Below are 15,081 nucleotides of genomic sequence, written 5' to 3' on the forward strand. Positions count from 1 at the left end.
AATTTGTCTACAAATCCCCAGTCTTAACTCCAGTTAAGAGATCTAAGTAAGAGCAGAGCATTGCTCCTTTTAGTAACCTTGAAACAGTGCTCACTGTGCTGATAACAGAAAAGTCCTCAGAGAGAGAAAGGGAAGCTCTGGATAATTCAGAAACCAGCAGGTGATGTCTCAGACCTTGGGTGGATAATCAGGACACCAGCCCTGAGCACAAAAGGGACACAGAAACCCAGCTGGGATGTTAAAAAAATGCAAGATACGGCAGCAAGGCCGTGTGTGGGCTGCTGCTGAGCAAAGCTCCTGCTGGGAATGCCTGCAAATCCTGGGAATGCCTGTAAAGAAAAATAGATAAAGCAATATGTAAATAAAATAAATAAAGCAATCTGAATCTTAAAACATCTTACACCCCCAGTAAAGACCCACAAGTGTCTCTTGTGGAGATGGTAAGACAGAGCTCCCCATCACCTCCCTGGTGACTCGCTACATCCAGCTGTGCCACCAGTGTGGAGGCGTTGTGCAGGGCTTTAATTTCCCCTTCTTTTTGAGGGATGTTGGCAATAAGGGTAATTTGTAATTCGTGTGCTTTGGTTGTCAGCGGACTGGGATGACAGACAAGCGACTCCTTGTTCTGTGAAAGCTGCAGAGCCCCTGTAACTCTCATCCTGTTTGTTCACTGTGCAGCAGCATCCTTGGGCTTGTGTGTATTAAACCCATCAGTGTTAAAACTGAGAGTTTATGGTGTATTTATGGGAAGCAGCCTCATGATTCTGAAAACAAACTGCCTCAGAAGGAAACCAAACGCTGCAAGCACCTTCAAATAAACTTAAAACTGTGTTTCATTTTCCGTTGTGACAATCAGCTATCAACTGTTCCCGCAGGAGTGAAGGAGTCTCATCAGATGACCATTTTTAGGATAATTGCTGCCATTCTGCACCTGGGGAACTTGAAAATCCAAGGGGAACGAGACGGGGAGGTCTGCAGTGTATCGGTAGGTCACCCCCAGGAGCGGGCGTGTGGGGAGCTTGGTGTGCTCAGGAGTCAGGCCGTGCTCATGTGCTGGGCTTCACGGCCGTGCCCTTGGCTGGAAAGCCCTTTTCCTCCTGGTTTTCCTGGCCTTTTTTTGAAAACACACCATAAGCCCCTAGTTGCTTTGCTTGTCCTGGGAAATAATGCATTATTCCTCCTCTCTAGCCAGCCTGCAAGCGAGGCTGTTCAAAAATTGCTTACATCCCTGACATCCCAGCCCACCTTAACTCTTCCTGCTTCCTTAGAATGCCCAGTGCAGGGTCTTGGGGACTTGTGACACTGATGGTGACACCAGCACAAGGCGTGATGCTTTGCAACCACTTTCCCCCAGGCAAAGCCACGGAGCTGCTGCTTGTAACGTGGCCAAAGGAGCACTGCATGGTTAATTAGCAAAAATAAGTAACACTAAGGATGCCTTAGAGGGGGTTTTTCTGCTTCTGTGTTTGTTCAGAGGTGGGGAAAGGTAAAGCAATTACGTGGAAAATACAGTCCTGTAAATTATCATTGCATCCCAGGCTGGGTCGTTCGTTCCTAATTAAAGTATTAAAAGGGCTCTGCACACACTTCAGTGTTACCCTAGAGATAATGTGGTGTTCAATGAGTCAGATGCTGGGGGTAATTTACTTGATATTTGGCAACGTGGATATGTGAAAGCTGCCTGCTTCAGCGATGTTGAGTTCTGTTAATGAAGTTCATGTTGTTTAATTACCTTCAAATAGAATTGCAAGGTATTAAATCAATTCTGGTACTACCTTGACTCTGGTCAAAAAGGTATCGTAGCAATAAAACATCCTAGAATTGTTGTAAAATGCACTTTTTTTTTTCTGCATCCCCAACCCATCCAGCATTTCTAAGTACGCTTACCTAACTGGAGACAATTTACTCCCTATAGATATGTATTATTACACAGGGAAAGGGGAAATTGTTTTCTTGTTTTCCAAAAGGCAGTGCCTTCTATCTGACCGTAACAGAGACTCAGAACTGCTTTATCTTAATTTCAGAGAGGAGGGGGTGAAATACATTTCACTAAAGAAAATGAAGTTCACCTCTCATTTTATTAGTTGTGCAAAGCCTAAGCCCTTCTGGTAATGCACGATTTATAGCTTATAGTTATTCAGGATGGAGTTATTCTGTAGGAGGCATGGTGTCCTGGCATACCCTAAGCTTTAGTCTGAGGCATAACCAGGGTTCCTCAGGGGCAGGGTGTAGTTGCAGCTCGAGGAGGAGTGAGGTGGAGAATTCTTTTTCCTGTGGACATGTGCTCTTTGTGAAAGCTGAGAGCTCAAGGATAACCAGAGCAGGGCCAAGCCTTGGTGCCACCATCCAGAGCTGCGTGCGAGCTGTCCCACCCCGTCCATGAGGACCCCCGCAGCTGGATGGGTGTCACTGCTTCCCCGCTCCTGTCCCCCACAGAGAGACACAGCTTTCCCTGATAGTTGCAAAGAGCCGCCACTCCTCGCGCAGACCTGTGAACTTGGGTGCTAAAATGCCAGTCTGGGGTGTCACCAGCCCGCTGACTTTGCTTCTGGTCCCCCCTCCCAGAGCGAGGACGAGCACCTGAGCAACTTCTGCAGCCTGCTGGGCGTGGAGCACAGCCAGATGCAGCACTGGCTGTGCCACCGCAAGCTCGTCACCACGGCCGAGACCTACGTGAAGAGCATGTCCCTGCACCAGGTGGTGAACGCCAAGAACGCCCTGGCCAAGCACATCTACGCCCAGCTCTTCAACTGGATCGTGCAGCACGTCAACAAGGCCCTGCACACCACCGTGAAGCAGCACTCCTTCATCGGCGTGCTCGACATCTACGGGTAGGCGCCTCCTCCGCTCTCATCTGCTCAATGACTCCTTTATAATTTGTCTTCCCCTTCCTGCAAAGCACACGCTGCTTTGGCTGGTGGCAGGCGATGGGAGTAATGGAAAGGAGCACAAAAAAGTTCTGTGTAGTTTGCAGTTTTGATCCCCCTTCAGAGTGTGCAGCCTTCAGCGCAAAATGGTGCACATGGGTCTGTGTGAGCGCTGCGTTCTGGGATTTACCTCCCATGCCCTTCCCATCTGGAGTTTCTGTCTCCTGTGCTGTTTAAAACAACCTTAAAGATGAGCTGGGGTAAAGGTGCTGCTGTGGAGACCATAGACTGCCTCATCTTGCTGTGGGGTTTGAGGACACTCCTTTCCTTCATCTGTGAAGCCGCTGCTGCAGGGCCCTGGTGCAGTGAGAGTTTTCAGAGGAGCTTAGGAACCTGTGGTGGGGATGTCAGGTGCAAAAAGCTCTTGCAAGGCTTGCAGCCTGTGCCCTCGGGGGCAATGATCTGCTTTAAAATTGTTCTGGGTACCCGTTACTGCCTGGTTTGTCATCCTGAGTGGTGTAGAAGTGGGATGTGAGAGTTGTCTGAGTTCATTTTAGCTGAAGTGCTGCAAAGAAGCAGAAGATGGAGGAGAAGGGAAGGGATTTTGTCATCTGTGGGGTGGAAAAGGAAAGAGGGTTTTTTTTTGTTTGTTTTGTTTTGTTCTTTTTGGGTTTTTTTTTGTTTTTTTTTTTTGTTTTGGTGGGTTTTTGTTTTGTTTTGTTGGTTTTTTTTTTTTTTTTTTTTTTTTTTTTTTTGTGTCTCTGGATAGAAAGGGCAAGAGAGAGGTCCCAGGTGGCCCAGACAGGTCCATGCAGCAGGTCCATGCAAGGCTGGGTTGGATGGTACTTGGAGCAACCTGGGACAGTGGAAGGTGTCCCTGCATGTGGGGGCTGGATGACCCTAAAAGGTTCCCTTGCAACCCAAAACCCTTCTGGGACTCCGTGGTTCTCAGTGGGACAGCAGTTGACTCCTGTTCTCCTTTACTACATTCAGGTGCTGAATTGCTCCTGTTTTGGAAGGGAAGGTGGAATGTGCAAGTTGCAGCTGCTCCAGGAACCAGGGCAGTCACTGTGCTTGCTCAGTCCCAAATCCCATGTCCTCTGAAGGTCTGTCAGCTCTAGGAGAACCTCAAGCTCAGGATGAAATCCTGCCAAAGCAGTTCCGGATCAGAACAAAAAAGCAGCGTGATTTTAGGGCTGTAACACCTACACAATTGCTGGAACTGGGTCTCGTGTATAAACCCTCCCACGAGGTTTCTACAGTTACTGGTGTTTGGGATGATAGTTGTGACATCCAGACGACCACAGCAGCAGAAAGGATGTCAGAAAGTGCTGGGGCAGCAGTGCTGGGGCAGCCAGCACTTTTTGACATCCTTTCTGGTTGCTGATCTCCATCCATAGCCGCTGTCACGTGGCAAGGTTTGCAGGAACACTGCTAGCAAGGACGATAACCACACAGCTCTGTTTGGTTTGGGACTTCGGTGGGATAGCTTGAGGTGATGAGGTTGCTCTCTCTGGTTTGTAAGTTTCTGGGCTCACTCGGGAAGATCTTAAATATGGCACAGTCTGGTTCAAAGGCTGTATGAGATAGAGAAGCTGTTTCCCATCTCTTTTTTTACGAGATAGAAAAGCTGTTTTCACCCCCCAGAAATTTCTGCAGGCTGGAGTATGATAAATAAAGCTTTGAGATGGAGCCCTGTGGGTGATGGTGGGTCCATACAGAAAATTGGATGCCTGAGTTAGAGGATCAGACTTTCAGAAATCTGAATGAAAGGAGACTTGAGGATAAGGCTCATGAAAGATTAAGCTGGGCTTGAAAATCTGTTAGTGTGGAAGAAAAATCTCCTTCAGCTGCCTCTCCAGTGCGTGGGCCAGCAGGCGTTTTCAGCCCTGGTGACACCAGCAGGGCTTTTCCACAAGGACCTGCAGCTCCTACTAAAGTGGCAGATTTGCAGGGGAAGGTGTCCATGTTCTTGGCTGAAATGCTTTTGGGAGTCTGGTGTCCTAAAATGACCATGAATCCCTTTCCTAAATGGGTGTTGCTGTCTAAATGCTGAGTAATTTACAGTGTGGGGAATATGGATGATGATAGCCTGACTCTGCTGAACTTTAGAGTGGTTTGGTTCTTCTAACTTACGTGTTTTTTTAGTTTTTAAATGCATTTTTCTAACCGTCAGATTTTTTTTTTTTTCCCCAAATGGATGTTGTTTTTTCCTCTGGGAGAGGGATTGAGCTGGAAAGGCAGGGAGCCTGCAGCCAGCTTCACAGCACATCCTTGACATCCTCCTGTGGGAGGACTGTCCCTCTGCATGGGATTTCTAGGGATGGGACCCAAACAGAGGGTGCAGAAGCTGTAGGGTTTTTCTTCCAACTTTCTAATGCTCCACTTCGCATCCTCAATTCTCTGTTAACACTGAGGTGAGAGGGTGCAGCACTGAAAGCCTTTCTGTATTTATTGAAACGGTGTTATCTGCTGTAGCAGTAATACTGAAGTCAGTCAGAAGACTGGATTCATGTGGCACTCCTGGACTTGGTGGGGATGGCTTGTTCCCCCTCTTGTTTGCCACGTGAAGTGTGAACACCCAGGCCACCAGCTGTGTGCTGGACTTATTAATGAACTTTAAATATTTTAATACAAAATTAAAATTGGTGCTGCAGAGGACGTAGGAGAGGACGTAGGAGAGACCAGCAGAGTGGGGAGCAGCAGAAAAACCGAAATACAGCATTTGCCCCTTGAAAATCTCCTTACGAGAGCTGTCCCCAAGCTGGATGTGTCTTCCAGGGAGCCACAGCGATGGGCTGGAGTGGTGAATATGCTTATTTTTCCCACCAAATTACAGTGCACTAAAATGAATAGAGACCCAACAGGCACTGTTTTGCTTTCCCCATCAGGATTGCCCTCAGTGCAGTCGGTCTGAGCAGGTAGGGCCTCCTGGCATGCACACACGTAGGGCTGGCGACTAATCTGCTTTGTTAATTAACAAATTGTGCTAGTAGATTCCCTTAATTAGCAACTTTGTGAGGTCTCCCTTGGAGCTGGAGTTCTACAGCAGCTCTGCCCCTGGCTAGCACTCACTGTGAGGGTTCATCAATCACGTCTGGTGTCTCGGAAGGGGAGAAGCTTCCACTCCGATTTCTTTTCCTCATATACTCCTGCCTCATTGCCTTTTTCCACCTGCCTCTCCATCTGTGTTTTCATTAAATCTTTCCTTGCCCTGTTGCTGTGACCATGAGCCTGCAGCAGCTGGTATTTCCAAGGAAGTCCTGGGATGCCACGTTCCTTGAGGTGCAGATTGGCTCAGCCATGCAACCGAGATCGAGCACAGGGGGGCTTTCCAGGGACACTTTCATCACTGAGGGCCACACCACGTCTTTAATGTAATCATTTCTTGTCCCAGGCACCACATTCTGTTGCTTTAAAGCCCAGTTTTTGGGAAGGGGATGGGTTAAGCATCCTCTCCTTGGCACAGGTGGCACCAGCTGCGGGGGCAGTGCTGGGCGAGCAGAGGGAAAGCAGCCCCAGGCTTCCTCAAGGACTGTGTGGGTGATAAAAGCACAAAACCAGCTCATTTCTCCCATTCCCCTTTTTCTTTTGCCATTTGGCACTGCATTTCCCCGGGGACTCTGGCGTTTTGTGTGGTGATGGCATTGTCACCTGGAAGTACCCGGGGAATAACTGCATCACCAGGGTAACAGCAGGGTGGTCCTCAGGAAGTGGCAGAAGTACTGATTATTTTGAGGAAGAGAGTCTGGAAAGAAAGGGCTTCATTTATTCAGTGTTTAAAGACTGTTCTGCCAGCTCCTACAGTGCCTATTACCCGAACAATTATTTAGTCACATATTTATCGCTACAGCAGCTTACTCATTGAACACAGGAAGCATTCCCACTTCTCCCCTTGGTTTAATCCTTACAGTCATGTGTCAAAGACCTTTTTTTTTTCCCCTTCCCCCTTCCAACTGTGCCTTAAAAATAGAAATATAAAACACATAATTCCCAGAGGTAGCTCAAAATACCCTCTTTGGGTTTTAAGAGCAAGCCTGGCTCGCTGAGCCTGTCCCTGGGTGTTGTGTGCTTCAGCCTCAGGGGCTCTGCTGGCTCCCTGCTCCTTACCTGTAGTTTGTCTTACTAAAACTGCATATTTTTTTCCTTTCTAATTGTGACTAAGAAGCTGTTTTTGGGCCTGTTTTGGTGCTGATCTGTGGCAGGGTATGGTAATGTTTTGGAAGTCCTGGTGAAGAGGTGGATCACTGAGTCCAGCACCAAGGACCCTCTAAGGTTCCTCTAAGGAACGTGGAGTTAGAGCTGAAATCACCATTTTCCCCCTTCTCCCTTCCAGAAGTTGCTTACTCACGTGTGTCTAATTTTTGTGCTAACAGGGATGCAGTGCAGAAGCTATAATTACAAATTTAATACCTTCTTTTTCTGCTCTATTAAATTCCATTAAAAGTAGCATGCTGGGTCTTTTAAGACGGCAGCTACTGTTTCTTCATCACCTTTGCAGTGAATGTGTTTGGAACTTAATATTTCATAATATTTTTCCCCAGGAGAAGCAGTTACATTTCTTGTCTCAGACAGGGCTGATGGGCAGGAAGCTGCAGTCGTGCCAAATGTCTCATTCCTGTGTATCAGGGGGGACCTCTTGAATCCCTCGAGTTGTGCCAAGGGAAGAAAGATGTTCTGAGGAAAAAAGTGCAGGTCTGGGATAGGAGGAATGGAAGGGATGGTTGAGTGTTCCCTGTCACACAGATGGTACCGTTGCAGGAAAAAAATTAAAAAAAAAAAAAAAAAAAAAAAAAAAAAAAAAAGATTTTGAGACAAAGAAACGCCTAATGCTGATTTATTCATTGCTTTGCAGGTTTGAAACTTTTGAAGTGAATAGCTTTGAACAGTTCTGTATCAACTATGCCAACGAAAAGCTCCAGCAGCAGTTCAACTCGGTAAGGTCAGCTTGGAAACTTTCCATAAAACGGAGCAGAAAATGTAACTAGGCAGGATTGTGGTGTGTCTGGCTCCTGCTTAACAGCATTTACCTGCAGCCTGGGCAGATCATGTGCATCCTTGGCATGCCCCTCTCCCAGATATTTCACTGCAGTGGTTCTAGATGTTCCTATCAAGTTGAAAAATGTTGCCTCGTAGATGTATAAACTTGATCCTAGAAATGGATTTTGCGTGTGGTTTTTGCGAAGGCTCACATATTGCTCTGAATAAGTATGTAATCTGCCTTTTTCTTGGTGCTGTTTCAATCCTAAAACAAAACCTGGATGGTCTCCTGCTGGTTTCCAGTGTGAATTATGGGTGTGGAAACCTTCCCATTAAGCATAGTTTAAACCTGTGAGATGAAAACTCTGTGTTAAGTAACAGAATTGGAAACACTCCCCACTTTTCACTTGGACATGCCTCACAAAACCCAGAAGTTTTCCTATTTTATTAGAAACAAGCATTTACCTTCACTGGAAATGGAACCAGTAAGGTGTTGTCTTCTGCTTCAGTTGTAAGTAGGGAAAAAAATACTGTTAATTTCAGGATACAGGGGAAAACTTGTTAAATTTGAGCATTTAAGTACTGCAGATTAGTTTGGCCCTTTGAAGCCATATCTTATGCGTGGACATGAACATTTGCAGTCTATCTAATGCATCAGATAGATCACTGCTGCCAAAAATGAAAAGTAAATTATGGATTGTAGTTGCACTATTCATATCTTACTTGATATTACTAACTATCACTTCTGAAGCTTATAAATTCAAGCTCCAAGATGACATGTTTGAAGAGATTTTAAAAAGCTGTCTTTGAAGGGGGGAAAAAAAAGTGCATTTGAGAAATCATTTTTTAATATGCTTTAGAGTATCTCAGAAACAGCCAGAGACAATTTATCTCCTTGGGCAGAGGCCTGAGATACGAAAGCCTTGCAAAGATTTTTTTTTTTTTTTTTATTATGGGTTTTTTTAAAATAAGAATTCTCAATAGAAGTGTCCCTGAGTCAGTCAGATGCTGCTGCTGATACCGATTGTGGGAGGACGGGTGCTCTTTGTGAAGCCCTGCTCACAGATGGGGACACAGGCTCCCAGCCCTGGCTGGGCTCCCAGCTTGTGAACCTGCTTCAGGTCACTGCTTTAATCAGCAGAGCAATGGAGCAGAGGAGGATTTTTTTGTCAGCCCGAGAGATATATGTGTCACTGCCACGCCAGTATGTGGCTCCCACCTTGTCGCAGTGACAGCTTCAGTCACTTTGTAGCGAAAGTCATTTCAAGCCTTATTTTTCCCTGCGCCCTGTGGTTTCCCAGAGTAATGGTTTTGTTTTCCTGGACAGGAAAACGGGCTAAATGGGCCCAGGAATATGGGATAAGTGCATGTGTGAACGTTCAGGCTGTACGTGAGGGCGCCTAGAGCCTCCCTGGCTTCTGGATGTGCTCATGGAATGCTGAAGTCCAGCAGGGACAAAGGGAAGGGGCTGTGCTCTGCCTGCTGGGCTCACACTCAGTGGCTCTGCTTTCTCCCACTCCCAGCACGTGTTCAAGCTGGAACAAGAGGAGTACATGAAGGAGGGAATCCCTTGGACTCTCATAGACTTCTACGACAACCAGCCCTGCATAGACCTGATAGAAGCCAAGCTTGGGGTCCTGGACCTGCTGGATGAAGAGTGCAAGGTAAAGAGGACCTCCCACTTTTTGGCCCTTTGGTGTCTTTGTTTCTGTAAAAGATCAAAGAACGGGCTTCAATCTCTGGTGTCTTGCAGGTGGGTAAACATCTCCTTTCACGCGTGTTGCTGCTGTGCTCATGGCAAGAGCAGGCTTGAGCTGGCATTTGCTTTGGTTTGGGGCATTCAGAGCCTCCTGGGCAGGTGTTTGCTCCAAACCTGGGTACCTGCACTCACCATGTGCAGCCAGTGCTCGTGTGTCTGGCCTGGCTGTACTGAGGGACAGCCATTGATTGAGACCTGATGTCTTTGGCATTGCCTAAAAGGAGCTGGGGCTCCTCTCAAGCCTTATTTTGTCTCAGGGGAGACCTGAGTCCTCTTGCAACAGCTCTTTAAGGCAAAACTCATTGCATTTAGTGTGCAGATTTCAGAGAGTCGTAATGTTGGAGAGCAGTTTGCTGTCTTTTGCCGTCTCTCTCTCTCTCTCATACTGGCCAAAGTGAAATTTTGCTTGAAATTTGAGAAGAAAAGCCAGAGTGGCAAAGCTTGATGACAATCCAGAAGAAAGGTTGGGCTCCTTGTTCACACATTGTTCAGTCATGAATAATCAAATATACGTAGGAACAAGGAAGGCAGGTTTCCTTGGGAGGCTGGGGTGCCTGTTTTGAAGCTCTTTGATGCTGGGCACGTCCTGTTGGAAGGCGATGGGGAATGCCTTCCTGCTGGGTGTGGCTGCCTTGAGCAGCCTCAGCCTGGTGTTGCTGTGGGGTGGTGGGTGACCCGCGTTGTCCTCAGGAAGGGTTTCCACTGAGACTTGGGATGTATTCTGTGCCAGGGAATGCCTTTCTGACTGTGGGAGGGCTCTGAGGATTTCTGGACACAGGCAGGGAGCAGTGAGACAAAGTGTTGGGAGAGCTGAAGTGGATTGAGGGCCCACCTTAACCACCCAGGTGGTAAGAAGGACCCAAGGAATTCTTGTGGTGTCTGTGGGATCCATGAGCACAGGACAGATCTGGTGGCTCAAGAACACGAGTGTCGTGTTGTATCAGAGGGAAAGGGCTGGGGTCCGTTGTTCAGACTGGTTTTCCTGGACAATTATGTAGCACCTGTGTTTGGAAGGTGGGTGACCTGTGAAGTGTTTGCTGCCCTCCAGGTACCAGGGCTGCCTTCCCAGGCACGGTAGGGCTGTCCCAGCCTGCACATCCCACAGGCTCAGCCCTGGTCTGACCTACAGACACTCTGGCTGCATCTTTGGGGTGAGCCAGAGTTGGGGCTCTGCCCTTTTCAAGACTTCTCTCAGGAAATCTCCTTAAAAATGAGAACAAATTAGACTTAATTTGATGTCCTTAAACATAGTATCTCAGCCAGTGCTGGTTGGGAAGGAGGCCAGATTACTTGCTTGGTATTCAGCACCATTTCATCTGGTCTCTGTGCTATTAAGCCAGTTAAATTCTGCAGGCTCAAACTGTCTCCTGGATGCTGTGAGGACCGTGAGGGAAGTCTCCCTGGTGTTGGGAGTAAGACCCTTGGCTCCTCCCTGGAGCACCTGGCACTGGTTGCTGCTGATGATGTTGCAGCTCCCATGTAGTAGCAGTAGATTTACCTGGTACTACTTTTTTCATCCATACTTGTTTTTTGGCAAAGAAAACCAAACCAAAAAAAAAACCAAACCAAACCAAAAAAACCCAACAAACCCAAACCCCAAAACAACAACAACAACAACAACAACAAAAAAAACCAAACGAAACCAAAACAAAACCAAAAAAAACCAAAAAAACCAACCAAACAAAAAAATCCCAACCCCCCCACAAGATCTATTCCCTCCCTCTTCTCATCAAATGCCAATTATCTGGGTGTTTACCTGTCAGTAGGGGATGCTGTCGTTAGTCACAGGCCCTTATTACCGGCCCTGTAATCGCCTCTTTTATAACAACCTGCAAGTGTTCTCCAGATTTATGAAAATTTCAGCAAAACCTGTCAGCTGCAAGCAGCAGTTTATGGATGAAAGCCTTCACCCCCAGAGCAGTGTTTCAGCTCCTGGGGTGGGACCACAATAAAGTAATTACGTGCCACCTTGTTAGATCCTATGGCAGCGGATGGAAACACTCTGGGATGTGAAACGGCATCAAGGGAATATTTGGTGCATAATGAAGCACTGGTGCAAATGCAGAGGGTTTGTCACTAATGTTCTTGCTTCACAGTATGGGTTTTTTTTTTTTTAATCCTTAATGTGTGGTTGGGGAGGAGGTGGCTGGGTACTTGCTGAAGCAGTTCAGGAAGTGTAGGCCATAGGAGAGTCTTGTTGCTGTTTAGGGAAAAATTGACGTAAGAATTGGCAGTGAAAGAGAAGGGCCTTGAGCTGGGATTGGAGTGTTAAGGACTAAACCTGTCTCCTGAAAGCTAATGAGAAAAACCCTCCTTCTTAAAACAGACTTTAGGACATAGAATATTGGAATCATGGAATCACAGAATGGTTTGGTGTGGGCCTTAAAGATAATCCCACTCCATCCTCTGCCTCACCCCTTCACCTGTCCCAGGCTGCTCCAAGCCCTGTCCAGCCTGGCCTTGGACACTGCCAGGGATCCAGGGCAGCCACAGCTGCTTTGGGCACCCTGTGCCAGGGCCTCCCACCCTCACAGGGGACAATTATTTTCCAATATCCCATCTGCCCCTGCCCTCTGGCAGTGGAAGCCATTCCCTGTGTCCTGTCACTCCATATCTTTGTGAAAAATCCCTCTCCAGGAGGGAGATGTTTATGGATAGAAGAAGAGAGAGATGCTTATGTTTGTGTTTTTAAAAACAGCTTTGTAATGTAGGAGTTGGAAGCTGTTCTAGAATTATTAAGGTTGGAGTTGGCCTCTGGAGCTCATTTGGTCCTTGGTCCTGTTACATCCTTGGTCTGCCCAGGAACCCTTATAATCCCTCTGGACTGTGACCTGTGTCCTCTGCTGAGGGACTCTGGAGTCCTTCAAGAGCCTTTTCCCTGTTTTCTGCACTGGAATTTCACCTGCCCGGATCTGCAGCTTTTAGGACCGCTTGGTTTTGCTCTGATGCCAGAGAACAGCAAAAGTTCATGTCCCCTGTTCAGAAGAAGTTCTGCCCAAGGCCACCACGGTGGAGGGGTGCTGACGTGCTGCAGCACAAACTGATGGGCCCAAAGAGGTGGGAAAGGGCAGAAGGGCATCCAGGAGAACCTCCCCTTGGTGAGCTGTGCAGGGTGGGTGCAGTCACCATGGGGCCAAGGGGGAAATAATCTGGGAAAGGAGTAGAGCCTGTCAGAAGAAATGAAGGATGGGGGCTGTCTTCTCCAAATCCGGCTGTGGGAAGATTCTTTGGATATCTGGAATAGATTTAGGGTATGGTTGTTACTTGTGGAGGGAGTTACTTTGATGGAGGGGACAGCACACTACGGAAGACTTTGAATTCTGAGGAAACATGTGGAATGACTTACACTCTCTGAAGAGGAGCAGCGAGTTGGGGTTGGTTTTTCAAGAGATCTAAGTTATCCTTAGAGGAAACAGAAAACCCTCAGAAATACAGCCTCTGTCAAAGCTGGGTGAGCTGTCCAGCTTTTCAGACTGAAGCTACATGCCATGTGGGCGTGCTGCCTGTCTCCCAGACGCTTCCCGAGAGCCTTGGACAATGCTCTCTGGCACAGGGTGGCATTTTTTGGGGCTGTCCTGTGCAGGGCCAGGAGTTGGACATTGCTGGTCCTTGTGGGGCCCTTCCAGATCAGGATATTCTGTGGTTCTGTGGTTCTGTTTGGGAGTACAGTCAGAGGTTACTGTGGATGCCCTGGTTGCTCCATAAGGTGTCCTGCTACCTCACTGTTTCCTTGCTTTCGCCTTGGCATGGGAGTGAGAATGAAAACATTAATAAAAAAACAAGTGTTACTTTCCCTTAAGTACCACCAGAAGGGCTCAATCAACAGCAGGCTGATTGGGAAGGTTCACACGCCAGTGTTGTCACCATTGTCCGAGATTTGTGAGGGATCTTTGTGCTCGTGGAGCAGCCTGGCCCTGAGGCTGCCAAAGGGGGATGTGCCTCACCAAACCCCCCAGCTCCCTCATGTTCTTGAGCTCCTCTGTGGCTCCATTCTGTGTCCCATGGCACGTTGCCACTGTGTTATGCTGCTGAAGTGCCAAATGCATTTTCTAGCGCAGTCCAGAAGATGCTCTCTGACCTTTGCTGTGTCCTTCTGTCAGGTGCCAGGAACGCTGCACTCCGCTTCTGGCCCCCCTGCTTTTCCACCCCGCTCCTCTCCGTGCATCGCTGCGGACTTGGGGATCTGGGCAAATGTGTTTTCCTTGTCTGGACTCGTTAGTTTTTTGGACATCAGGAATTAGCACATGGCTTTCCTGTCCAGGGGGATTTCTGCTCCACGAGCAGAGACAGAGAGGTTGGAGCCCTGGGCTTTCCTCTCGGGCGGGCCGCCCGACGCGCGGGCAGAGCAGCCTCCCCTACGTCATGCTGTCAGCTCTGATGACTTTAGAGTCAGGCACATCACTTGCAGTGGAACGTGTTTCTGGAGTGCAGAGGCAGCCCACACTCTTTTCAGGCTTTAACTTATATTGCAGAGCTAAGGAGTAAAGAAGTAAAATGTGAGTAGCTCCTACTGTGTTTTCAGAGCGTTGACTTTTAGATCATTAGGTTTGAATCACAGAATCCCTGAATGGTTTGGGTGGGAAGGAACCTTGAAGCTCATCCAATTCCAGCCCCTCCCATGGGCAGGGACACCTTCCATTATCCCAGGTTGCTCCAAGCCCCATCCTACCTGGCCGTGGACACTTCCAGGGATCCAGGAGCAGTCACAGCTTTGCTGGTTAACCTGTGCCAGACCCCCACAGGGAAGAATTTCTTCCTAATATCTAATATAAATCTACCCTCCTTCACCTTAAACCATTGACCTTTGTTTCTTCTATCCATTTAATTGTCCTTCCCTTGGAGGTGGTGGAGGGAGCCTCAGCCTTTACTCCAGGTGGTCCCAAGCATCTCCTCACCTGGCTGGTGGGATCTTGGTGGGTTCTTGGTCCTGGGATGCAGAATGGATCCCGTGGGGCTGGCCCTGGCTGCAGTGGGTGGGTGTGATTGTGGTTGCAGGAGCTCCTGGCAGCAGCAGTGGATCCAGAGGGGAGGGGACCCTGCCTGTGACTGGGGAGGACAGACCAGCACAGGCAGTGACCTTGTGCAATTCCTGGCATCAGCTTTATCCTGTTTAAGAGTTCCATACAAAACTTGCAAGGCAGTCGCTTTTCCTCTTCCCTGTCCCCTAAAAGAGAGATGAGATAGCCCATAAATAACTTTCTCAGTTGCTCTAAGGGCCTCAAACTGCCAAGGTAATACCAAAAGCTGTTACAATAGTACAAATAATGACCTCCTTAATTTTTATCTTTGGAACTTGGTCCCTATCAGGTACTTCCCAGGCAGATAAAAATACCCAGGCTGCAGCATGGTGAGCAGGGTATGGCAAACCCTCTTTTTGGGAGGCAGGAGCGATGCCTTTGAAGTTCAGTTCCGAGATAAGCAGGTTTTTCAGCAAAGTGGATGCCCTGGAAGAGAGCTGGTGTGGGATAAATCTGG

General features: G+C 47.9%; 1 protein-coding gene across 1 annotated transcript in view; it reads left to right on the forward strand.

The window, feature by feature from the left end:
* MYO5B (myosin VB) overlaps positions 1 to 15,081 on the forward strand; it is a 145,838-nt gene that overhangs the window by 61,015 nt on the left and 69,742 nt on the right. Inside the window, exons 9-12 of the mRNA XM_053932302.1 lie at positions 876 to 985; positions 2,566 to 2,831; positions 7,723 to 7,804; positions 9,371 to 9,511. Coding sequence (XP_053788277.1) covers positions 876 to 985; positions 2,566 to 2,831; positions 7,723 to 7,804; positions 9,371 to 9,511 — 599 coding nt within the window. The remainder of the gene's footprint in view (positions 1 to 875; positions 986 to 2,565; positions 2,832 to 7,722; positions 7,805 to 9,370; positions 9,512 to 15,081) is intronic.

The sequence above is a fragment of the Vidua chalybeata genome, chromosome Z, assembly GCF_026979565.1.
Source record: "Vidua chalybeata isolate OUT-0048 chromosome Z, bVidCha1 merged haplotype, whole genome shotgun sequence".
In the NCBI taxonomy this organism is placed as follows: domain Eukaryota; kingdom Metazoa; phylum Chordata; class Aves; order Passeriformes; family Viduidae; genus Vidua; species Vidua chalybeata.